This window comes from Schistocerca americana, chromosome X (genome assembly GCF_021461395.2).
Source record: "Schistocerca americana isolate TAMUIC-IGC-003095 chromosome X, iqSchAmer2.1, whole genome shotgun sequence".
Lineage (NCBI taxonomy): Eukaryota > Metazoa > Arthropoda > Insecta > Orthoptera > Acrididae > Schistocerca > Schistocerca americana.
In genome coordinates, this window is record NC_060130.1 from 922,560,782 (window position 1) to 922,588,114 (window position 27,333).

A 27,333-nucleotide genomic window follows, 5' to 3' on the forward strand; every position below is an offset into this window, starting at 1 on the left:
AGCGAATGGTCATCTTGAGAAGGGCCGTATTTGTCTCCTCATGCAGAGTGGTAATCCTGGTGAGCGGAGGGGCGTGAAGACTCCATCGGAGAACTTTATTCTGTGGGCGATGGAGCGGCCGCATCGGGGACTTACTAATCGTGGCCCACACAGAGGAACCATATGTTAGTGAGGGTAGTGCAACTGAGTGATGCAGCCTGAGCTTGGTATCCAAATTCTGAGCGGGTACCAGGCCCTAGTCAACTTTAACCATTTCTGGGCGATGTATTCTGCGTGGCGGTGGAAGAAAAGTTTGTTATACAACCAGATCCCGAGATACTTGGTATATTGGGCCCACGGGACCCGGACACCCCCGACTGAGATGTTGTGGCGGAGTATAGGACGCCGTTTAGTGAAATACACTGCCGTAGTGTTGGCGGCATTGAGGGAAATCTTATTGTAGCGACACCAGGTGACCTTTGCGTTCACTTGCCTTTGGAAGCGAGCAATGAGTTGATCAGGATTGCGGCCGGTCGTATAAAGCACTGTGTCATCGGTGTATTGTGCCAAAAGGAAGTGGCGGTTAACGGATATGTCATTGACACAGACATTAAAAAGAAGAGGGGACAGCAAAGAGCCCTGAGGGGTACCCATCGACATGTGGCGTACACTAGAGCGCTTTCCCCGCTGAGCAACGAGGAAAGTCCTCTGGTGGAGAAAATCGTCCACAATCTTAACGTATATGTCAGGAATGGTCCTTTGCGTCAGCATCTTATACACCAGGCTGTTCTGCTAAATCTTATCATAAGCATTCTGCACGTCCAAGAAGACCGCTGCCGTCGACATGCTGGAGTTAAAACCCTTGCTGATGTGCTCCGTCATCCAGAGAACTTGCAGTTCAGCGGACACGTGTGAGGTAAACCCAAACTGTTCGGGACGGATCGTTCCGACTGCTGCCAGAGGCTGGGAAATGCGGTGGAGTATGAGAGACTCCAGCACTTTCACCATGGTGTTCAAAAAACTGGTGGGCCTGTTGTTGGTAGGGACTGTAGGGTCCTTAGAAGGCTTTGGGACCTCAATAAGCTTTGCGTGTTGACACTGTGGAGGGAAAAGGCCACTCTGAAGACTAACGTTCTATATCCTGGTGAATAGGACCAGGGGTTTACGTGGTAGCCGACGAAGATGTTCATCGACGATCCCATCCAGGCCGGGGGCCGAATTACCACGTTACCTCCGGAGGATTCGGAGCACTTCAAAAAAAATGGTTCAAATGGTTCTGAGCACTATGGGACTTAACATCTGTGGTCATCAGTCCCCTAGAACTTAGAACTACTTAAACCTAACTAACCTAAGGACATCACACACATCCATGCCCGAGGCAGGATTCGAACCTGCGACCGTAGCAGTCACGCTCGGAGCACTTCCACCGTGGACGTAAGGCGAGGGGCTAAAAGCGGTGGTCTGTTTCAGAAGGCGACCACAGCCCTCAGGATATCTTGGTTATCCTGGAGTTCATCGGCGTGGGGCCCAGGACGAGCAATTGGTTTTGGGCCTCAAATCCATCAGCCAGGGTTTCCACCACACGGAGGGTATCATACTTGAGACCAGCGTCCGTCTGGACGGGCTGGTGGGTCCACAAGGTGGTACGACGCAGGGCTCGGACGACAGCCCAGTCCGATTTTTGCTGGAGGAGAAAGGTGGACGTCCTATCCTCCCACTGTTCCAACTTCCAATCCGCTAGGCGGCGACCAAACCCCCGTTGGAGATGCTTCGTGCGACGCCTGTCCCGAGGGTCACGGTATTGTTTCCATCGGCGGCGGTAGCGGTTTGGGCTCAGTGCACGAATATTCTAACGTAATAGCCCCCTCGCCGAGCTCTAGAGAGGAGATGCATGCATCTCATTGGCAGTGGCGTAATCATTCGTGGCAGCGAACTAGCGCCGCAGCAGTTGCTGCAAGACACGCGGGGGCCTAATGCCCGTCTGACACAGAGTAAGATTCTCCACAAATTTGCTAGATGGCGCAAATGACTGCCGGCTAGTAGGTGGGGGTGAGGGCTACCTCGTACGCTAAGTCTCTCACACGATGTATGATTCGGCACGGAAGCTGGCTTGCTGGCTAGACTCCGTGAACTGCAGGACGCGCGAGCTGGCTGAGCTGCAGTGTTTCTTAATCGAATGTAAAGAAACTCTTTGGTAGAAAAATTTCATTCCCGCACACCTTATAGCTTCATTATCAGCTTTATGGTGAACTGCCTATCATTTCGTTAATGGTCATATTTATTGTGATATTTTATTACTGCTCAAAAAATGGTTCAGATGGCTCTAAGCACTATGGAACTTAACATCTGAGGTCACCAGTCCCCTAGACATAGAACTACTTAAACCTAACAAACCTAAGGACATCACACACATCCATGCTCGAGGCAGGATTCGAACCTGCGGACGTAGCAGGTGCGCGGTTCCGGATTGAAGCGCCTAGAACCGCTCGGTCGCAGCGGCCGGCTACATTACTGCAAGAACGTTGGGAATTTGCGTTTGGTCCATGTTAGGTCATATATCGCTGTGTATGAAATGTAGCTAACGTATTGAATTTTTCTTTAAACTTTGAAATATTGCTACCTATTACCTGTCTCGACGATGTGGATCGTATATATAGTGCTTCGTCCCGACCTCAAGCACCAGTGAAAAAGCCAGAATGGTATATTTAAATAATTCCTTGTATCTTGTAAATGATTTCATCTATTGAAACAAGATTTTGGCAATAATAGTACGCATAAATGAGTATTTCGCTGTATGATTAATATGTGAAACTTCCATATCTGCAGCAACATATTAGAAGCGACTATAGATTTCTTTAAGTGAAATGATGTAAAATTTATGAGCCATTGATAGCTGGTGAAACGAGAATTACTTCGACTTGAGAACAACATGTATGAGGAGCTTTCACTTGATTTTTATACCAAGAAGGGACATTTTCATAACTATTGACCCGTCTTTCCATTAGTTGCTGTTTTACGATTTTGTCGCAGTTTCAACTGCATTAGAATGTTAGTGACATGAATATCTACAGACTCTGTGGTATTTTGGCGAATGAAGCAGATTTAGACCTGACATCAAGGGAACTTAACGTATTACTCAAAACTCTCCACTGATAATGTCTCTCTGAAACAAATTAAAGGAACCCAATACGCCGATGGGTTTCTACTCATGAACGTTGTGGACAGACACCGGGCAAAGTGTTTTATTGTTCCATGTCAATAATCTGAGAAATACGAAAACATTTAAATTTGCAAAATCCATTCAACTACCTTTCAAGGTCTAAACAGATTACCAATATCTTTGACAAACTAAAACATCTTTGTGGTGATAAAGTGCAGTCCCTCATTCTGTAGAGAGATAGGATAGAAGCAGTTTGTAGGATACGAGGAATTTTGTGAATATTTCATTCTCTTTTCTTCGCTGGCACGCGAGCTCGGGACGAAATGCTTTTACGTACGATCCATTTTTTTTAAGAGTGGTGATAAATAGCAATATCCTACAACGTTTGCAGAAAAAGTCAATACATTAGCTACATTTCATATGCTGCAACATACGACCTAACATGCACGAAACGAAAATTCATAGAGACCTCTGTTTTTGACTGCAAGCTTTCCGTAATTTATGCGATAGTTTACTTAATCCTAAAATATCACGGTAAATAATACCATTAACGAAGTGATTGGCAATTCATCATGAAGCTGATGAATTAAGCTATATGATGTGCAAGAATCAATATTTATTTCGAATAGTTTCTTGCAAAACTACTACAAAATTGCTGAGAAAACAGGATTACATGTTAATGAAGAAAAGAAAGAATACCTGCCCATAAGTAAGAAAACCAGAAAAGATGCACCTCTGACTGCAGATGGATTCAGTTTCAAGGCCGTTGACCATTTCAAGTACCTAGGAAGTCCTTTTTATAATAACAACACAACAGATATAGAAATAGATGCTCGTTCATCAACAGTAAACAAGACACTTTTTAGTTTCATCAAAATTCTAAGAAAAAGATCACTAAGCAGTAACTTCAAAATCCGCTTATATCAATCGGCCATTATACCTGTGATGTTGTATGGATGTGAAACATTAATATTTAGAAAGAAAGATGAGGAAAAACTGGTAATATTCGAAAGAAAAGTACTAAGGAAAATTTTTGGACCTGTATACGATGAAAATAACATGGAATGGAGAATAAGAACAAATGAAGAATTAAGAAGGCTGTACAAACACCGTAACATCATCGAAGTGCTCAAGAGGAGAAGGTTGAATTGGGCAGGTCATATAGCAAGAATGACAGAGAATAGACTACATAGAATGGCATTCAGCAGAACAATAGATGGAACGAGAGGAAGAGGGAGACCCAGAATCAGATGGCGGGATAACATTCGGGAGGACACAACTAGGATGAACAGCAACAGCAACTGGACTAACAGCGCATTGGACAGGCAGAAGTGGAAGAGGCTCATAGAGCAGGCGTATGGTCGGTAAGGCCCTTGCCACATGTAAAGTAAAGCAAAGTTTCTTTACAATCGTTTGAGAAAGTTTGCAGGTCGGCCGGCGGGCGCGTGACGTCGTGTTTGGTCTCGAGGGTTAAGTGTCACTGTCTCATATTTCCCGTCCTTCAAGCTGTGACGTCAGAGGCCAGGCAGGACTCCTGATTGGCCTGATAAGGCACCATGGAGAGAACCGACTAAGTCTGACAAGAAAAATAGCACCGGGCCTGTCACGGGAAACATACACAGTTCCCCGGCTAGCAGACGACAGAGCCACCAAGACGGCCGTCGCATGAATCTGCAAGTAAAACTGCAGCGAATCTTATTCTGTGTGAGACGAGCTTAACTGGCAGCACGTGTATTTGAAAGTGTGGCCTACCGGATAGTGGCCGATACCACAATCTCAGACTCCTTGATCGCAAACAAGTGGAATGAAACACGGATGCCTCTCGCAGCTTCGACGAAATGAAAAATGCGCACAATTCTTTTCTGCAAAAAGAAAAAAAAAATCATCACTGGTGACGAGACCTGGCGTTACCAATATGAACCTTATCCAAAATAATGAAGTGCAGAAATTCACATGAGGGGTAAACAGTTTGACGACATAACTAACACTCAAGCCATTGTAAAGAGTGAGTCGTGCACAACCCAAAGAAGGCCTATTCTGACAGTTTCACATGGCTGTATGAACGTTCTGTGAGTTGTACGAAACTGAGGGGAGACTATGTAGAACATACGAAGCATTAAAACTGTTACGGTGTAAAGTCCAGCATCGGCACACCAGTCGGGAACGAGAAAGCAGAGAGGACTGACAGCCAATCGCTCGCTGACATCTTCTTCACAGTAACGCCGTAACAAAAACAACTATCTTAACTTTTCTCTATTTTCTATCAAACCAATCTCAAAACATTTTTGGCTTACAGAATATTTTCTACTGAACTGTGACATGTACTAGTGCCAACTGCCGATTTGAACCTTATGCTGAAAATGAAGGGCAGTCAACCTGCATCCAGGTGGCATTACTAGAAAGTGAGAAGCGTAATCTATTAAAGTGCAATGCACTTCTCATGATGCATACAACGAAACACACATTTCATTAAAATATCACTTCTCAGATATAATGTTGTGCATTATAAAATCAATTTCATCATTAAAAATTGCATGCTCAGTAAGTGTATAAATGACTGATTTTGTGAAGAACTGCACATTGTAAATATCTACAGAGATATGGTTCCAATGTTTCGTCAAACAAGGACTGAGATACTTTTTTCGCTAATCACAAGCAACGCAACAATTAGAAATTAAAAGACTGGATGTACAGATCTCAGTGTCATCATTATTAACGTTCATTGAAATTCACATTCATAGGTTACATATGAAGGGCTTATTTCAATAGCAGTACATGTCCATTACCTCCACTTTTCTGCCTCTAATGCTTCTGAAATTAATGATCCAAACAGAAAGAAAGGTTCATCTCTACCAAGAACCCATATGGTCGAATATTTCTGGTATATCAACTGCGCATTTTTCAGCACTCATTTAACTTTAGGACTCTGTATCTGAGAATGAACAAAAATGGACTTGTACCACTATTGAAATAAGCCCTTCATATAGGAAACACTTCAAATTTTCACATCAAAAAATAATCTTAAAATGTCCTAAAATATATACAAGATGTGACTTTTCTGTGAAGTAAGTTAGTATCTAACAATATACGGTCCTTTCTTAATCCATTAATAATTTTGTGTTATTTTTTTGTATTCGAAATATACTTATTGTTATATACCAGATGAGCCATTTAAAGTCATCTAATACTCATAATATCAATTCACAAGATAAAAATGCACAGTATGTACACGAAAATTATGGAAACTTGGAGTTTCTAATTGAAACACCTAACTACAAAGCAACACTTAACTACAGAGTAAATTGTATATTTTGACATTCTAAATGGAACTCTTTCTTCCAGGTTTGGTTCGTAGCAGAGACGGAAGTCGAGATGACACAGGGACCCATTACATGAACTTACCATCTCCAAACGTCCAACACGAAGTAAGTACATGAAGTTATGAGACGGTTCACTGAATGTGTTGCTGAATCTAAAAGCATAACCATATTTTGTATCATTTTCAAGTAATATGCTGTGTAGGTAGTTTAAAAAACTGTTATCTCTTGTATGAGAATGAATTGTTGCGTAGTGCGTTACCCAGTTAAAATGGCTTGCGGAGTATGGATATAGATGTAGACGTGGATGTAGAATTGTGCCTTTATTTACGGATAAGACGGGATTCAAACGGTGTCATCAGATGAACATCCTCGAGTGATCACGAAAACGAGGTATCCGGCTAGCTGTATTATCAGTATGTAAGCAGGAAATGTGAGTGAAAGACTCATAGAGCTATAGAAATTACTAGGCAAGTTAACAGTGCAGCTTATCACTAAATTCTGTGTGACACGTAATCCGCACTTTTGGAAAAAGACAACAGATGTGCTTTATGCACAGTGGGGCCTCACATTTTCTACGTCTCGCACGACCGTACTAACAAATGTTCAAACGTGTGTGAATTCCTAAGGGACCAAACTGCTGAGGTCATAAGTCCCTAGGCTTACACACTACTTAAACTAACTTATGCTAAGAACAGCACACATCCATGCCCGAGGGAGGACTCAAACCTCCGGCGGGAGGTATCTAACAAAAACGTGTGAAATGTGATGTACTAGTCGAGGCAATCAGGGTGTGAACAAATCCAACATCAGCCAAGCGTGTTATAAAGAGTTAATTATTCTTTGAGAATGACTGAAAGACATTGGAGAATGAATGGTAACCATACTGATTACCTCCTGTATCATCAGAGATGGATGAACATCATTGCACAGAATGGCCCATACGACAACAAGTATTTATTTCCAGACATATGTTCACAGGACTTTTTTCCTAGTTGTGACGAATATACCACATACATAAGTATCGCCTGGAAAGCACCTAGAATTCTGCCGATGTAGGTTTGGTGAAACGCAGTATCTGGATACGCTAGTGGTCGGAAATGAGTACCCCACCCGTCAATGGATAAATTACTGAAATGACATAGCTTAACAACCGAGAAACTTTTAATTGTCCGTCAAACAAAATGCGCTTTGGTCCCGGACGTTTTTAGAACAGACTATAATTTTGGTGAAACTGGAAAAATCATTTATTGGTTGTGATTAAGAATAACGTTTCAGTTTTGTCGTTCTCGAAGAACCCAGTTGAAAACTGATCCTCCTCCATTAATTTAGTGCAACTTTTTGCATAACGGGATTAATTTTGTTGCTAGAAAACTGAAGACATGAAAGAGGGAATCTATAGCCGTTCCGTTGAGCGCACCAACCTACATCACACATTGAAAAAATTAAGAGCGTTTTATTGATGGTCGCTGCAGTATCTTTTTACACTGCGTCGGATGGTCCGAATACCAGTTATTATAAATAACTGGTATTCGGACTACGCAAAGTACTTAGTGGCGTGCATTTGCTTCTCTTTGTGCCAATAATTATATCATTCTTTTGCTGTGGGCTTCCTTTCTTTCTTGAGACCACGTTGTTCCAGTCTTTGGTTTCTCTTCTTGGCCAACTTGCCACTTGTGAATTTTGGATCTGAAGATTTCCCTGTTTGGGGTAACCTCTGGTGTAATTCCTGTTAGTTTCAGATCTGTTTTGATTTCGTCAATCCATTTCATTGGATCTGTTTTAGATTTACTCCTGTTTTCATAGAATTGAACTATTGTCTTTGTAAGTCTCTCCGGATTCATTCTTTTGATGTGTCCATAGAATCTTAATCTGCTTTTTCTAATGTCACTGTTAATATTAGAGTATTGTTTGATTTCCTGTTTGCCTCTGAGCCGATACTGTTCATCTAAAAGTTGTGGGCCTAAATGTTTTCTTATTATCTTCCGTTCCTTTTTCTGAATGTTTTCTATGTCTGTTTTCCTGTTTAAAATTAGTGTCTCTGATCCATATAGGCATTCTGGTTTTATAACGGCATTGTAATGTCGTAGTTTAGTGTGCATGAAGACACATTTTTTACTGTAAATATTTTCAGTGAGTCGATAAGCAGTGTCCAGCTTTTGGCGTCTGACTTCGTTGGCTTTCGTTTCTATTCCATTTTCCTCAGTCGTTACACCGAGATATTTAAATGGTGGAACTCGTTTAATGTTGCCTTATTTTGTCTCCATGAATTTTTGTGCTTGTTTGTTGCAAGTGATATATTCTGTATTTCAAAACATACTTGTAGGCCGACTTTTTCCGCTGTTTCGTTCGGGAGTTCAATCTGTTTTTTGGCTGTTGAAATATCGCGAGTTAAGATGGCTAGATCGTCTGCAAATTCTAAGCAATCCACTGTTAATTTTCCTCTGACGAGAGTAATTGGATGGTCTATCTTGAGGACTCATTTCAATTTGCGCCATTCTTGTATCACCTTTACATGGACGCAGTTGAACAGCAGTGGAGAGAGTCCTTCTCCTTGTCTTACTCCTGTTTTGATCAGAAAAGGTAACAGAGATTTCCCCCATAAATTTGACTTTAGATTTTGTGTCTGTCAATGTCTGTCGTATGATCGCAAGTGTTTTCAGATCTAAACCCTGTTCTTTCAATATTTGGAATAATGATTGACGATCAACTGAATCGTAGGCTTTTTTAAAGTCAACAAATGTGCGAACTACATCTTTGTCACTTATTCCCTGATGTCTTAAGATTACTTTTAAGTTCAGAATTTGCTCTGGACATGAACGGTCTGGTCTGAATCCTGCCTGATATTCTCCAATTTTTGGTTCTAGTTGTTGTGCTCTATCGAGAAGGCACTGGGATAGAATTTTGTAAACTACTGATACCAATGAGATTCCCCTATAGTTGTTCACATCCGATCTATCTCCTTCCTTTTGTAGAGTATGAATTAATGCATTTTTCCAGTCGTTCGGAAGTCGTTCTGTTTGCCAAATGTCTTGTATTATTTCGGTGATTTCTTTTATAGTATTTGGGCCTGCTGATTTGAGGATTCCCGCTACGATTCCATCTTCACCTGCAGCTTTATTGTTTTTAAGACGTTTGATCTGTTTGATGATTTCCTCTACATCCGGTGATAATGAGTTTGGGTTTGTGGATTCGGGTTCCTGAGGCGGAAATCTTTGTGTTGTTTCTGGGCAGTTCAGCAATTTTTCAAAATATCTCGCAAGTTATTCGCAATTTTATTGATTGTTCAGTGCAAATTGCCGATTTCCTTTCTCGCAGCAAAGATTTTGTGGCTGATATCCTGTGAGTTTTGTTTTGAAATTCTTGTAAAAATTTCGTGTGTTGTTTCTTTCAGAGCCTTTGTCGATTTCAAGTGCAGCTCATTATTATAATTGTTATTATTATTATTATTATTATTATTATCTCTTAAACGGCGAATATTCCGAATAGCCTATTTGATTACACTGTCTATTGAAAGTCAATTGTTCCTGTTGTATGCCAACGTCCTCTTCCAATTTATCAGTCCACATTGCTTTTTTATAAAGATTGAGTGGTTGTATAATTTCCGCCTAACAGCATGCTGACCTGTAGTCCAGGTAGCTAGGAGGTGGGGCTGTCGCCTTTAGGTATCCAAGCACATCTGTTTTTGTTTTGCTGTTTTCTCCCTCATACGGTTGACATCACTATGACTGTGGATTCCCCTTTTCATGTTTTGTTGGATGTCTGCTACGAGGGTCGGCTTACCCACGCCTAATACCCCCTCCCCGCCCCATCCTGTCCTCTAGGTTGTGGATTACTCTTCGTCTGACTACTGTGCAAGAGAACTGTCTGGCTAAAGTGGCCCTGCCAGGAGCTTAAGTATGCAAAACGAACTTCCTTAATAGGAAAAAAGAGAAATGTTGACATTAGAGTTGTACTGAATATGGAAAATCTGACTAACAAAACATAGAAAATCTCAAATTATATGGAAAGAAGACATAAGCCATATGCCAGATGAAAGAATCGCTAAGAAAATGTAAATAAAGAGGCAAAAGATCTTTAGGAAGACCAGTGAAAAGATGGACTGACCAATTTAGAAAGGGGGAACGGACCAAAAAACCCCGCCCTCGACGCAGATGATGATCATTATTATTATTACTATTGTTTATTACGAGGGACGTTTAATACGTAATGCAGCACTTTTTTCTCGGCAAATTTCGGTTGAAAAATTTTCTAATGGAGGTTCGTCGCAAGCAGAGAGCTGTCATTGAGATTTTTCGACGGAAAACCAGAGAATAGCATTCATAGGCGCTTGCAGAATGTTTACGGAGATCTGGCAATGAGCAAAAGCACGGTGAATTGTTGGGCGAGGAGCCTGTCATCACAACACGGTCGCGTATACCTGTCCGATATCCTGCGTGCCAGGCGGCTGCACATACGTGTAATGTTGGAACGTGCGGACACCCTGATTCGAGGTGATCGACGAATTATAACGAAACACCCAGGTGCACAACTGGACATCTCTGTTGGTAGTGCTGACGCACTCGTCCACCAGTTGGGGTACTCAAAGCTGTGTGCCCGCTGGGTTCTTCGCTGCCCAACAGACGACCATAAAGAGCAACAAAGGACCATCTGTGCGGGGTTGATTGCGCGTCACGAAGCTGATAGTGACATTGTTTTCTCGAATATCGTCACAGGCGTTGAAATATGAGTTCATCACTTCGAACCGGAAACAAAACGGCAATGCGTGGAGTGGTGCCACACCATTCACTTCCAAAAAAATGTTGAAAGCCACGCCATGAGGATGTAGTCATGGCGATCGTCTTCTGAGACTCTGTAGGGGTTATTCTGTTTGAAGTTCTAACTCATGGTGCAACGACCAACTCTGAAGTGTATTGTGCTAACCTGCGGAAATTGAAGGAACGACATCATTGGGTTCGTGACCAAAAAAATACAAACGAATATCTCTTTCTCCACGACAACGCAAGGCCTCACACAAAACTGCGCATCCGAGAGGAGCTCACAAAATTTCAATGGACTCTTACTCCTCATCCATCCTGCAGACCCTACAACCCGTATCTCGCACCTTCCGGCTTCCATCTGTTTGGTCCAATGAACGGTGCACTCCCCGGAAGCAGTATGTAGATGATGGGGAAGTTACTCACGCTGCAAGACGTTGGCTCCAACGTAGACCAGTAGAGTGATACCACGTGGGTATACAGACCCTCCCAGAAATGTGCCGTAAGGCCGACGGATTGAGTGGGGATTGTGTTGAAAAATAAGATTTTGTATCCAGAAGAGCGGGGAATAATACGGCGTATTAAAATCGTGAGGAAAACCAATGCCCTTTCAGCGTAACATGTGTTCCGTTAATTAATGAACACCTCTCGTGTTATTATTATTATTATTATTATTAATGTGCGACATGGTGAAAGGCACATTCAAAACAATATAAGAAAGGAGTGTTGGTGTTTTTCTTCTCGTCGGATTCAAAGTCGGTAGATATGAAGCACTAGTTCGTCTTGTGTTGTTAGCAGAAACATCCAAACATAGTCCTGAAACGATATAGGGAGATATAATAATCAGAGCGGCAATCTTATGGGAGACACACCTCAGTTTTGAAGTTCAAGATGTCGACCATGCTGAAGAAAATAGTTTTTGACCAATGTATACTGTCAATTATAACTAATAGCTGTGAGACATGGACATTAAATGAGTTCATTGTTAGAAAACTAATAGTAGCCCAAAGAGGAATGGAAATACCAATGATGACCTACACAAAGAAAGACAGAGATAAAAGTAGATATCTGGCGGACAACAAAGGTCAGTGACATAATGGAAAAAGTGAATATCTTGAAATGGCAGTGGGCTGGTCATGCCGGAGTGAACTGGCAAGGGGAAGCTCACGTTCAGCAGAAATGGAAGAACCTGCAGGGACCCTATGTTGCACGCCGACTCAAAGAGGCCACATCATCAAGTGATGGAAATGACTGGTGATGACGATGATGAAGAATAAATGTCTATCATTTCCGGCATATTAGTTCATTGCCTTAAGAACTGTATCACGTCTCTCTCTCTGCAAAACAAGGTGAACGCGTAGAATAGGCGTAACAGGAGCCATAGACAGATGACATTTTATTCTTTCCAGTTTATGCTAGCTACCACAGCACAAGACTGTAACAGAAACTCAGGGCTCAACACGACAAATTTAGAGAGCTGGAAGGATTAATCAAACACGTTACCACAGGGATAAATGCATAAGAGAATTAAACACTACGAAGTAACATTGATGGGTAGATGCATTTATAATTACTGCGTTCCTGTTTGCAGAACAGTTACCTAAGAACGATCTGCAGCGTACATTTGCATAGTAAGGGCGGCTACCAAGACCAAGTTGAATTAATATGAGACTAGATGAACGAGATGTCTGAAATGAACATTTACAACTAGCTATATATTTCATTACAGGTTTACATCGTCATGTTATTAACAGTGTGAGTCAGTGGCTGAAAGCAGCCTTCAGGCTTTAGGTTTTCCTCCGTGTGGTATCAGGATTTAAAGGTGACGAGCGTATAAACTATATCACTATCCCTGCTTCGTGTAATTTCTTTTACGGTTTTCTTGGTAACGTTGTTCTGTCTGACATACCATACTACTTTAAAGAGGAGAGCAGCACAGTGAGAAGCGTTCAATATGAAAAACGTGCTTTAAGTAGAGAAAGTAGCCTTTGACAAAACGTTATATAACATTTACAGAGGCCTCTTTATAAATGACTGAATCGTTCTGTCTCCTTGTGGTTCGCATTTACGAGATACAATGCAAAAAGCCTCGTTTTTCTTTAGGAAAATTTAAATTCATTTGTTCTTTCTTTCTCTAACTCCAATGTTTTTTCTCTGAATGAGACGTACTGTCTAACCATTCTTGCTTGCGTTATGCGCTACGTCACGTAATTCTGTTTCTCGGAGCGATTGTATTTCTACCTTGATGTTGCACGAGTACTAAGAAGGGAACCTTCCATGAATTCGAAAATGTGGATCTGGACAGTAGCTACGCCTCGGCTGCAACTGCTTGCCACGCACTATTTGCGTCGGCGACGATGCGGTTGGCGGCAGGTTTCCACAGTTTATGTTCCTTAGAGGCCGCAGGACCAGCAGTTTGAATCTCTCCGCTGACGCGGACCGTCACCCCCCCCGAAAACTGTGCAAAGTTTCTCTTACGAAAAGTCCACAAAGTAAGAGTGTTCAGTGTGTGTCGGCAGGCAAGAGCTCACTTTCAATTTTACAGGATAATATCCTGTATTCACCTCAAGCGAACAGACGAAAATTTTACATAAGGGTGCGAAGACCTGTTATTTGCTTGTAATATGCAAGTAGTACTTTAGGATCAAATGTGTAAGATTACTCAATTCTAACAATAAAACGTTGTTAAAGCTCCAGCACACATGTAATAAACTTATGAGACTAACACTTAATGTTTTGAAGAACTTAAATATTCCGGCTAATTCGATTGAGATTACGGACAGATCTGAACTTTAATATAATTTACTGACAAGAGAAAGAAATGAAGTTTCATTTGAAACAATAAATAAAATGTTGATAAGGATGCTATTCAGGACTGCGTTTAGCGCCATTAGTGGTGCGATGTCTCACACGCAGACACACGCACACATACACACACACGCACACATGCACACATACACACACACACACACACACACACACACACATATATATATATATATATATATATATATATATATATATATATATATATATATATATATAACCTGGATGCGAACTTTAAAAAGAATATTAAGTCTCTACAAAGTAATAAAAAGTAATAACGTATGGACTACAGTTACCACTGCCGAGGTCATGCGTCTCCGGTAGAGATGCTACCTGGGTTTTCCCTCACTCGTCGAGCACATTCTTAATTACCCCCAAGCATCGAGAAACGTTATTTTAAGAACAAGTACATTACTTACGTTTCATTCTGCTACTAGCATCATTTAATATCCATCCCCATTCCATTCGCGAATGTTGTGTGGAAACAATGTCTCTGGGTAAACTTCCATATCAGCACCAATATCTCGTGATTATACTGTTGTGCCTATTCCACACACATAATGATCAAGGAATATATCCGTCTGAACGTACCAGAACATCTTTTATCTTGTCTTCATAATCGCTATTCCAGATACGATGGCTGGAACTTTAATAGTGGCAACTATTTATTTACAGCTCGTACAAAACAGATACGTGTTTCAAAGTTTTACTGACCTTCAAAGTAGTCACCAGAATTGTTTATAATCCGTTGCCAGCGATGTGGAAGTCGCAGGATACTCTTAGCAGTGCCAGTTGTGTTGACAGTTCGAGCGGCGCGGTCTATTGCCCCACGAATTTGTAGCAGTTCTGAAGGGAATGCCATGAAGTGCTTCCTTCGCTTTAGAAATCGAGTTGAACTCACGAGGGCTGAAGTCAGGGGAGTGCAGTAGGTGGTATAGCACTTAGCAGCTCCATCAGTGAAACAAATCAGTAACAGCTTGCACTGTACGTGCTTGAGCATTGTCCTGCAAAATGATGGTCAGGTCCTGTAGAAAGTGTCATCACTTTTGTCTCTATGCTGTTCATTTTTGGAACACAACCTACGACCAGCTTAGAGACAGAAGTAATGACACTTTCTGCAGGACCTAACCATTATTTTTCAGGACAATGCTCAAGCACGTACAGCGCAACCTGTTACTGGTTTGTTTGGCTGATGGGACTGCTAAGTGCTATACCACCTATTGCACTACCCTGACTTAAGCCCTCGTGATTTCAACTCCATTTCTACACCGAAGGAAACACTTCACGGCATTCGCTTCAGAATTGCTACAAATTCGTCGGGCAATAGACCGCGCTGCTCGAACTGTCAACACAACTGGCACTGCTAAGAGTTTCCTACGACTTCCACATCGCTAGCAACCGGTTATACACAATGCTGGTGACTGAAGGTCAGTAAAACTTTGAAACACGTATCTAATTTTTACGAGCTGTAAGTAAATAGTTGCCACTATTAAAGTTCCAACCCTCATTTATCACGGTAGCGGCTGGAGTTTCTAACCTCATCCACTGGATCATTTACATTGATGTGACTGCTTCGCAGTTCGGCTACAACCAATCATGTAACTGGATTTTAATAATAACAGCGTTACGTAAATCACATGCTCACTCTATTCAGCTCTTGATGTCCTTTCAAATGTGAATTGTGTATCATTCACGTTCCACTTACATACAAGACTGCACTCCAAATACCTCCCATGAAGACATCGTAATACTTAAATCAACATTCGACGTTAACAAACTTATGTTTTTAGAAACACGTTTACTGCCGTAGCCAGTCGACGTTTTATATCCTCTCTGTTACAGCCATCATAGTTATTTTACTACCCAAATTGCAAAGTTCATCTACTATTTTTAGTGTTTCATTTCCTAATCTACATGCCTCAACATCACCTGATATAATTCGTCTACATTCCATTACCCTTGTCTTGCTTTCGTTGATGTTCATCTTATATCATCCTATCGAGACAGTGTCTAATCTCTTCAATTGCTCTTCCACGCCCTTTGCTGTGTCTGACACAATTGCAATAACATCAACAAGCTTCAAAGTTTTTATTTGTTCTCCCTGAACTTTCATTCTATTTCCAAAAAAATGGTTCAGATGGCTCCGGGCGCTATGGAACTTAACATCTGAGGTCATCAGTCCCCTAGACTTAGAACTACTTAAAACTTACTAGCCTATGGACATTACACACATCCATGCCCGAGGCAGGATTCAAACCTGCGACCGTAGCAGCAGCGCGGTTCCGGACTGAAGCGCCTAGAACCGCTCGGACACAACGGCCGGCTATCCCATTTCCAAATTTTTATTTGGGTTCCTTCACTACTGGCTCAATGCAGAGATTAAATAATATCGAAGGTAGACTATAGCCGTGTCTACCTCCCTTCTGAACCACTGCTTCACTTTCATGCCCTTCAACTCGTAACTGCCAGCTCATTTCTGTACAAGTTGTAAACAGCCTTTCACTCCCTGGGTATTACCACTGCTACTTTCAGAATTTCAGAGAACGTACTCCAGTCAACATTGTCAATAGCTTTCTCTACGTCTACAAATGCTATCAACGTATGTTCACCTTTCCTTAATGTATTCTGTAAGAGAAATTTTATGGTCAGTATTGTTCACGTGTTCCTACATTTTTCCGGAATCCAGTCAGATCATCCCCAACATCGGGTTCTACCAGTTTTTCCATTCTTCTGTAAAGAATCTGTCTTAGTATTTGGCAACCATGACTTACTAGACAGATAGTTTGGTATTATTCACAGTTGTCAGAACCTACTTTCCTTGGAATTGGAAATATTACATTATTCTTGAAGTTTGGGGTATTTCGTCTGCCTCAATACATCAAGCACATCAGGAGGAATAGCTTTGTCATTGATGGTTCTCCCAAGAGAAACAATAGTTATGACCGAATGACATCTACTCCAGGGGCCTAGTTTCATCTTAACTCTTTCAGTGTTCTGTCAAATTCGTCTCGCAGTATCATATCTCAAACTTCATCTTCATCTACATTGCCTTCCTTTATGTAATACTGCCTTCAAATTCGTTTTCCTTGTATAGCCCCTTGATATTAGGCTTCCACATAACACTGATGAAGCTGTTACGAAGGTCAGTATAATATTTTTTCACAATCATAAATCTGTAGTCATACTTATATATTGCGACAGGAAATCTGCTATGCATAGCAGCACCATTGAGTCATAAATCACCTCTTATTATCATGCTCTTTAGTCGGGAAGACAGGTATCTGGGTATTTTATAAGACACTTACCTTATCGCAAGTCTACATGCATGTCCAAGGTATCATGTAAACTAATGTCTATCGCTGTATGTGTCAGTAATAGCGTTGTATGTACACAGATACTCTCTGCAGCAATATGTGAGCAATGTGTATTTTTCTGCTGCTCTATAACAATTCAGTTACAACAGTAGGGCTACATACGTGTGAGCTACACACGAAATATTTAATAGGATATGTTTTAAGACTCTTCGAAACTTTGGTTCTCTTCCTTAAGACTTGCAGAAAACACTGTTTGTAGGAGTCAGTCCTATTTCCCTAGTGTCTATATATTTCACTGTGTTATGGCAAACAATGTTCTAGATTGAGAAAAAATATGTTTCTCCTACTTTAATATAACACCTCTGTATCGTTAGCATTCAATAGCATTTAATACATTTACACAGTCCTCTACAGGCTGAAACATAAATATTCCATTACGTAATTGTAAATCATAGCTTAAAGTATATTTCCTTGAAATTGCATCCAGTGCCACCTCGCACATTTTTTCCAACATGCCTCATGCTGCCGGAGAATTGGTAGTTGGTCTTGACATAAGTCTTTAGGATGTATCATCTTTTCTCCATTAAAGCGTAAATGTGTGATGTCATCCATCGCCGGCCGCGGTGGTCTAGCGGTTCTAGGCGCGCAGTCCGGAACCGCGCGACTGCTACGGTCGCAGGTTCGAATCCTGCCTCGGGCATGGATGTGTGTGATGTCCTTAGGTTAGTTAGGTTTAAGTAGTTCTAAGTTCTAGGGGACTGATGACCGCAGATGTTAAGTTCAAATGGTTCAAATGGCTCTGAGCACTATGGGACTCAACTGCTGAGGTCATTAGTCCCCTAGAACTTAGAACTAGTTAAACCTAACTAACCTAAGGACATCACAAACATCCATGCCCGAGGCAGGATTCGAACCTGCGACCGTAGCGGTCTTGCGGTTCCAGACTGCAGCGCCTTTAACCGCACGGCCACTTCGGCCGGCTGCAGATGTTAAGTCCCATAGTGCTCAGAGCCATTTGAACCATTTTGTCATCCATCTCCTGCATCTAGTTTTGCATTCTGTGCTCACAGATTCTATCACAGTTATCGATTACTTCCCCTTATAATGCATTTTTCTAATCGTATCTATAAAATCAGTATACTATAAAAATTATTTCAGACATATGAGTATAGGCAATGACTAACAATTGTTACGTAATGGAGTTTGATTTTCTGCTTGGTATGCAGCCCACTGCAGCCTCAAGTAATTATTAGGTGTGAAATTTATAAGTTGCCTCTGGAGCGCTATTCCTTCATCACAAAGAATTTGTTAACAGTTGATACAGAACTGCGTAGTACAGACCTGTTGCATTGGTGTAGGTAAAGAATTATTTGTTATGTAACCAAATGAGGTATTTTCCACAGTGTATTTCTCACTGCCACCTCATATCATTACAAGGTTGCTAGGTTAACAGAATGTACAAACTGATTCAGACATGATATTCCCACATCGCAGTGTACATGTTGACGGATGATAAAAGTCTGTGTGGTACAAGTCTTAACAATAGTACCCGCAAGGAATAAAATTATATTTTAGGCATATGGGAGATTGCCATTATCGACAAATGATGGTACTGTCTGTCAGCTCTACGTTTTGACGCTAAAATTACGATTCTTTAATGCTGCATGGAGTTTTCAAAGAAAATGTTAAGCTCATTATACACGCACAAAAAAGTTTTGCATCATCTCGGTTCCGACAGTTCCGGAACCTGTACAGAAATTAGAATAGAAATCGACATAAACATCATTTCCGCCCTTTTTATTGCTCGTGAAAACCACACATTGCATGTTGTACCACCATACAGCGAGACCTTCAGAGGTGGTGGTCCAGATTGCTGTATACACCGGTACCTCAAATATCCAGTAGCACGTCCTTATGCATTGTTGCATGCCTGTATTCGTCGTGGCATACTATCCACAAGTTCATCAAGGCACTGTTGGTCCAGATTGTCCCACTCTTCGACGGCGATTCGGCGTAGATCTCTCAGCGTGGTAGGTGTATCACGTCGTCCATAAACAGCCCTTTTCAGTTTATTCCACGCATGTTCGATAGGTTTCATGTCTGGAGAACTTGCTGACCACGCTAGTCGAGCGATGTCGTTATCATGAAGGAACTCATTCACAAGATGTGGACGATGGGGGCGCGAAATGTCGTTCGCCAATGTACTACCGATATGGTTGGACTATCGGTCGTGCAATGGCATTCACGTACTGTACAGCCGTTACGGCGCCTTCCATGACCACCAGCGGCGTACGTCCGCCCCTCGTAGTGCCACGCCAAAACATTAGGGAACCTCCACCTTGCTGCACTCGCTGGACAGTGTTTCTAAGGCGTTCAGACTGGCTCAAATGCCTCTGAGCACTATGGGACTTAACAGCTGTGGTCATCAGTCCGCTAGAACTTAGAACTACTTAAACCTAACTAACCTAAGGACATCACACACATCCATGCCCGAGGTAGGGTTCGAACCTGCGACCGTAGCAGTCGCGCGGTTCCGGACTGCGCGCCTAGAACCGCGAGACCACCGCGGCCGGCGTTCAGACTGACCGGGTTGCCTCCAAACACGTCTCCGACAATTGTCTGGTAGAGGGCATATGCGACACTCATAGTTGCCAATCCTGAGCGGTCCACGTTGTTCGGCCCATCTGTACCACGCTGCATGGTGTCGTGGTTGCAAAGATGGAGCTCGCCATGGACGTCGGGAGTGAAGTTACGCATCATGCACCTATTGCACACAGTATGAGTCATAACACGACGTCCTGTGGCTGTACGAAAAGCATCATTCAACATGGTAGCGTTGTTGTCAGGGTTCCTCTGAAACATAATCCGTAGGTAGCGGTCATCCACTGCCGTAGTAACCCTTGGGCGGCCTGAGCGAAGCATGTCATCGACAGTTCCTGTCTCTCTGTATCTTCTCCATGTCCGAGCAACATCGCTTTGATTCACCCCTAGAAGTCTGGACACTTCCCTTTGTGAGAGTCCTTCCTGGGACAAAGTAACAATGCGGACGAGCCGTGTACCTCCTTCCTGGTGGAATGACTGCAACCGATCGGCTGTCGGACATCAGTGGCCGGCTGGTGTGGCCGAGCGGTTCTAGGCGCTACAGTCTGGAACCGCGTGACCGCTACGGTCGCAGGTTCGAATCCTGCCTCGGGCATCGATGTGTGTGCTGTCCTTAGGTTAGTTAGGTGTAAGTAGTTCTAAGTTCTAGGGGACTGATGACCTCAGCAGTTAAGTTCCATAGTGCTCAGAACCATTTGCACAATCAGTTATGCCGAATCTTGAGAAAACTCGTGCTTTTACACACTGGCTGCAGATGCCATCTGCCATGACGTATTTTAACTACTTCGTCTATTTAGGTGTTTACACGAGCAATACGTGTATCAAACGAGGTTATTTACCTTTGCTTATTTACAATTTTTATTGTATTTTAATATTTCGAGCACTTGCTATTTTGATGTTGAAGCTCCTCTTCCTCTTGCACATGTCATTAATCAGGAAATGGAAGGAAATAAATGAATCTGAAATATTTTCGAAGGTTTTCAACAGTGATTATACACATGTTCGTAGAGAGAATAGAGATCCGCATGACAATGTGAATTTATGTTTCTGAGGAACGATTCCAGTGATAGCGGCGTCATTAGACCTGTAAAGTAGCGTAAGGTGGCAGTGTTTTTAAATGATGAAGATGATTCTTTTCTTGGGAATGATTCGTTTTTTCATAATGTTAACTCTTTTGAGATGGAACACGAACCTTACTCGGGCACTGGCACTGCCGACTATGAGGTTCTTAAAACTGCAGCCATATTTTCTTCCCCTTTTGATCTGTCGGTGAATATTCTTCGCGCACTGTTAAAGTTGGACAGATACATTGCTGGGAAAAGGTAGTGACACCCTTCCTCGGGTGCAAGATCGACCTCAACATCTATCTCCACTTTGGTGCTTAGGTAACTAGAGTCATATAATCATATCTACTGAGCCGATCTACTGTTCGTGGTGTGTGTGGTGTTATCTATAGGTTCGGCTATGGATGGTTGGAGGTTCTTATTAATGCGGAATCTGAATATGACACACATGCTTGTTAGCATGAACTTGACCTCTGTGGACTAAGTGTGTTTCCGTATCAACTTCATGCTGATGTACCAACGTTGTATTGACATAGGAGGTTCACCCATTTCCACTAACAGTCTGTTTGTCGGTGCGGTGAACATGGCTCCCAGAAAGATCCACAGTACTGGTATCTTTCAAGACGACGGAGAGAAGAATCAGATGCTGAGCTGCAGCACAGATAGGTATATTAGAAAAGCTGCTCAGTAGATAATTAGGCTAGTGTATTGGTCATCACTCCAGCCCCTTCGTCATCAATATCGCATGTGGGACATAGTGGATCTTCCATATCTTTACATAGCATTCTTAATGTGTCCATTTCATCCATATTTGTAATCGATTACGTGTCCCTGGTAACTGATAATTAGCAGTCCATTATGTCGCAGTCTCAAATAGCGTTTTGCTGAAAGTCAATATCTCAGCAGGACTCGCTTTCGGATATGCTCAGTTCATGTTTAAGTATTTGGATAGGATGTGCATTACCGTCTTCTGCAGTATCTCCGCTAGTATGGCAGTTCTCGTATAACTATGTAGTCCATCTGGGAATTGTAGCAGTTTTCCGTGGTAGACTATTATTTCATGTATATCAGCTGTAAAATCTAAATAATTTTATCAGGTGATCTTGTAGACCTTCGTGTAGGCTTGCACCAATCATCTAGTTGTTGACCGTATTGGCTCCGAGCACTATGCGACTTAACTTCTGAGGTCATCAGTCGCCTAGAACTTAGAACTAATTAAACCTAACTAACCTAAGGACATCACACACATCCATTCCCGAGGCAGGATTCTAACCTGCGACCGTACCGGTCACTCGGTTCCAGACTGTAGCGCCTAGAACCGCACGCCCACTCCGGCGTTGACCGTATTACTGCGTTTAATGTCTCACTCAGGACCAGCAAAATATGTCATGTTTCTGTCGAGCATCTACTGGCAGCTTGCAAGTGAAATGGTTTTCGCTTAATATATTGAATTTCCAAGTCTTCAAAGTGTCCATCATTTACGATCTCTATACAAATTCCAACTAGAAACTCTTACGACATGTAGATGACGCTGGGCAAACAATGTCTTAAATAGGAATTCGGGAGAATCATTTTTTATAATTTTGGCTACTATTGACTCTCGACCAAAAATCTGTTTCCACTTCCATTCCATCTAGCGCAGCCGAGGTTTGGTTTCTTTCACTGTCCTTCTACGATAGCTTTAATCACTCAAGATAATTTTCGAAAAATTCTGAAAACATTAGCAATCTTTGTGGTGAAAGTTGCCATTGTTAGTATTTTATATGTACTTCTTTCCTCCAGCTATTTTGAAAGCAGGTAGCTATTTCTGCAGAGCATTTCTAAATTGTGGTAAAAGCTTCAAGAAACAAATCGTCTTTTAAAAAATACTGTACATGTGTCTGTACTGAAATACTGAGTCACGTAGCCTACTTATAATTATTTTTAACTAACAGTCTCTCTAATGGTGGAAACATAACAAAATTTCCATCATCTGTTAATGAGTGGAGACGGAGCGCACGGACAAATAAAGAACAACTCTAATTGCCACGATTTTAGGTTTTGCTTTATTGCAAATATATGGAACTGCAGCTTTGTCACACATGCATTCGGCACACAGGATTTAGTATCTCACAAATCTCATTACCAGACTAAGCATAAAACGCAAATCACAACAGAATCTTTTTTGTTATTTCTGCGAACGTTATGTACCGAAACAGACATAAAAGAGCTATATGTAAATATATAATTTAAATCCGAACCAATACTTGTATCACTACAAATTAGATTCATAAAAAAGAAATACTATTAAATGTGACTGAATCATTCCAGTTCTCTATAAATACAGTGGCAACCTCTGCAGATTAAAAATTCACAGACTCGACAGAATAAGTTTAAACGACGCTGATCGGATTAACAGCGTGGTTTGCATTAGCATACGGATTTTAAGTGGAGTATTTATTCACGTGGGATGCAGCACTTAACAGCGGCAGAGGGGGCCCAAGTATCGACACGCGTCAATGGCAGAGGTCAGCTCGCATGTGTGCCTATCGTTCCCACGTGGCTTTGTTAAGCGGCGACACATTCTGTAGTTGATTTCTAAGGCAAATGAGTGATACTTACAAAACGCATGTTCATAGAATAACGTTGAAAAAGCTCTAAGTAAACTTCCGCTCCATATTATGTCCAAAAACTTATCTCGTTCTTAATTTCGTAGAAGGTGCTTTAAACTAATTTCATGAACCAGAATTATGCCTTAACCACTTTCTTTGAATTTAAGCACAAAATACAAATAAGTAATATTTAATTGTATAACGTCAGTGGTGAACGGCGTTAGGCTAATGAATGACTGGCAGGTATGTGAAGTGCAGTTAAGTGTCTTTTTTCACGAACACAATCGTCTTTATATCAAAGCTACTAACAGATGCGAGTTACGGTCCCTACAAGTTATCACAGGTCTATAACATACTTTTTTAGTATTGAACAGTTGTTTTTGTAATCCCACGATCTTGGCTTCTCAAGCTATGATCAGCTGCAAGCTGGCTACGAACCGGATCTTGGCTTCTCAAGCTTCTCTCCACACATGAACACGGTCACAGGATTACTGCTACCTAATACGTGAACAAAGGTTATCATATTTTATAAGCAACTGCTGTAAAGGTCAGTACGTTCTTAAGTAAAAGCTTAATTGGTGAAAGGTTCTGCGTGATGGACTAAAGATACAAGTTACAACTAAGATCTTACACTACGCACTGTTTGGGTTGGGTTGAGTTGATTTGGTGGAAGAGACCAAAGAGCGAGGTCATCGGTCTCCAGTGTTTGGGAGATACTAATACACAGTATACTGAACCGACTTTTTCTGCAGAGGATACCAATGTCCCATCTGTTGTCACTGAAACCAAAACAGCTACACCATTCTTGACGATTTTATCGAATCAGCAAATTAATTAGTAATATATCATCCTTCAAATAGCGAGTAACTCTTATTTATTCAAAAGATACATCCCACTGAAACTTTCATACTCGTGAGATTTGTTTCACCAAAGAAATTTCATGTTAGAGGTCAAAATAGAACTTCTTTCGTCTCCAAAACGAATTTATCTAAAATTGCTGAATATTTGATTCCTGAAATAGATTTTATTAGAGGTAAATTATTTGTTCAGGTTTGATACGCTACGGCAACGACCTAGCCACACCTTTTCCGGATGAATCAGCAGTAGCCACATTAATATGATTTTTTAAACTTTGACTACAGCGAAAATTCCATCAACAGCCACAGCATTTCTTATAGGGGTCAGTCATTTGAGATACACTAGTCTCATAATGTAATGTAAGAACTGACACAGCTTCTCATGAAATGTGACTTATTGTGAATTTTCTCTGTCGTCTTTAAACTCATAAACATCGTCCCTGTTTTTGCATTTATCAGGCACAGTTCCGCGTTTTAATAACTGTCTAGAGTATATTCCTGCCGTATCTAGTATGCCTAGCAACTGTGATTGCTGTATTCAGACGCTAGCCGAGTTGGTGACCCTTCGCTCACAGCTCCAGGTGGTGCTGGCTTTGGTCACACTGCTTGAGGCTGTTGTCAATGGGCATCACTGTGGGGTACCAGATGTGGGTATCGAAGGCAGTCCCAGCACGTCTCAGGTGTCCCCAATCGACTCACTACTGTGGCAACTCCGGGTACTGCCTGCTCCAAGGTTGACCCCTCATCCTTGGTCGAGTGGGAAGTCATTCCAAGTTGTCACAGATAGCGAAAGACGTTCCAGATGGCCGATCAGAGGATCTCCCCAGTTCGTCTGACGAGGTGGTTTCAGGTGCTGTGTCTGATAAACGCCCCAAGCAAGATGCAGTTGCTTGTCTTGATTTACGGGAAGCCTCTCACCCTAAAATATCAGGGCAGTCACATAGGGTGGTATTACTGCTAGCTGGCAGCTCTATTTTTAGGCAAGTGATGGGGCCCCTTAGGGGTACGAGTTCCATGGAAGGGAAGGAATCCAGAGTGCATGCACTCTATGTGCGTATCGGGAAGAGTCATTCCAGATCTGGAACAGGTGCCTCCAGGTGCCATGAAGAGCACAGATGCAGCCACCTGCAGGTGGTGGATCTTGTTAGTACTAAGAGTGTGTGTCGCTTAGAATTAGAAGAGATTCTCTTTGGTTTCGGGCCGCTAGTTGAAGTGATAAAAACTGCGTTACTTGCGAGATGAAGGAGTAGCTCATCACCTGTGGGATCAACTACAGGACCCATTGTGTTCCTTTGTTATAGAGCTGAGTGGAGTGTCTGAATCAGAGGCTCAGATAGTTCTGCGACTGTGTAGGCCACCGATTCCTTGACTAGCGTCGTGGGGTGTTGGGTTTTCGGATTCAGATTCATAGGTGCAGGGTCATCCACATACAGGAAGCGACTACACAGCTAGTGAGGGCTGTGGAGAGGGGAGTGGGTGGCTTTTTAGGTTAGAGCTTCTCGGGAAACTACAGAAAGAGCATCAGTCTAAAAGAGTTCAAGAGAAACACAGGATTAGGGATTGTAGCTGTAAATTGTTGTAGATGTCTTGGGAGAAAAACCAGAGCTCTAAGCACTTATAGAAAGGAGTGAAGTTCAAACATTGTAGATACAGGGAGCTGGCTAAAGCTGGAGATACATTCAGCTGAAATTTATAGTGGATCAAATCAGTTCAGCTGAAATTTTTACAAAGACCTAGCTGTGTTCAGAAGGGATAGATTGAATACAGTTGGTGGTGGAGTGTTTATTGCTGTCAGAAGAAGTTTATCTTGTCGTTAAATTGCTAAACGTAGTTCCTGTGAATTAGTAGGGGTAGAGGTGGCCCGTCCGATTAGCCGTGCAGTCTAACGCACTGCATTCCGGGCGGGAAGGCGTGCCGGTCAGCGGTACGAATCCGCCCGGCGGATTACTGTCGAGGCCCGGTTTGCTGGCCAGTTTGTGGATGGTTTTTAAGGCGGTTTTCCATCTTCCCCGGCGAATGTGGGCTCGTTCCGCTTCTTCCGCCTCAGTTACACTATGTCAGTGATTGCTGCGCAGACACTTTCTCCACACACGCGTACACCATAATTACACTGCCACGCAAACATTGGGGCTACACTCGTCTGGTGTGAGACGTTCCCGTGGGTTCCACTGGGGGTCGAACAGCACAATAACCCTGGGTTCGGAGTGGGGCGGCGGTGGGGTGAGTGGACTGCTGTAGCCCATTGTGGGGTTATGTACCACTCAGGGCTACGACGGGGACGACGCCTCTCCGTCGTTTCTATGTCCCAAGTTCCTAACAATACAATACAATACAATACAATGGGTAAAGGTTATACATGACAACCGGAATAAATTAATAATTGGTTCCTTCTACTGATCCCCAACTCAGATGATAAAGTTGCTGAACAGTTCAATGAAACCTTGAGTCTCATTTCAAGTAGTCCCTACCCATACCCCCCCCCTCTTACAATTATAGCTGGTGGTGACGTCAATCTACGCTCGGTATCTTGGCGATAATACACATTGAAAGTAAGTGGTAGGCATAAAACGTCTTCAGAAATCATACTGAATTCTTTCTCATAAAATTATTTTGAACGATTAGTCTAGGAGACCATTCGAAGTGTAAATGTTTGCAAAAACATATTTGACATGTTTGAATTAAATAATCCTGAGTATATAGCGAGTATCTTGATGGATACGAGAATTAGTGACCACAAGTTGGTTGTACCAATAAATTCATAGATAAAGAACATAAAATATATATGTTTAAAAAAGAAGATAAACATTCACTTGATGCCTCCCTAACAGACTCTACTTCCTTCAGTCTGACTGTGCAAGCGTAGACCA

At 42.1% G+C, this 27,333-nt stretch overlaps 1 protein-coding gene across 1 annotated transcript in view; it reads left to right on the forward strand.

Annotated features, from left to right (window-relative positions):
• The window catches only part of LOC124556400, a 720,172-nt gene that overhangs the window by 294,728 nt on the left and 398,111 nt on the right, over nucleotides 1–27,333 (forward strand). The window contains exon 3 of the mRNA XM_047130362.1: nucleotides 6,482–6,564. Coding sequence (XP_046986318.1) covers nucleotides 6,482–6,564 — 83 coding nt within the window. The remainder of the gene's footprint in view (nucleotides 1–6,481; nucleotides 6,565–27,333) is intronic.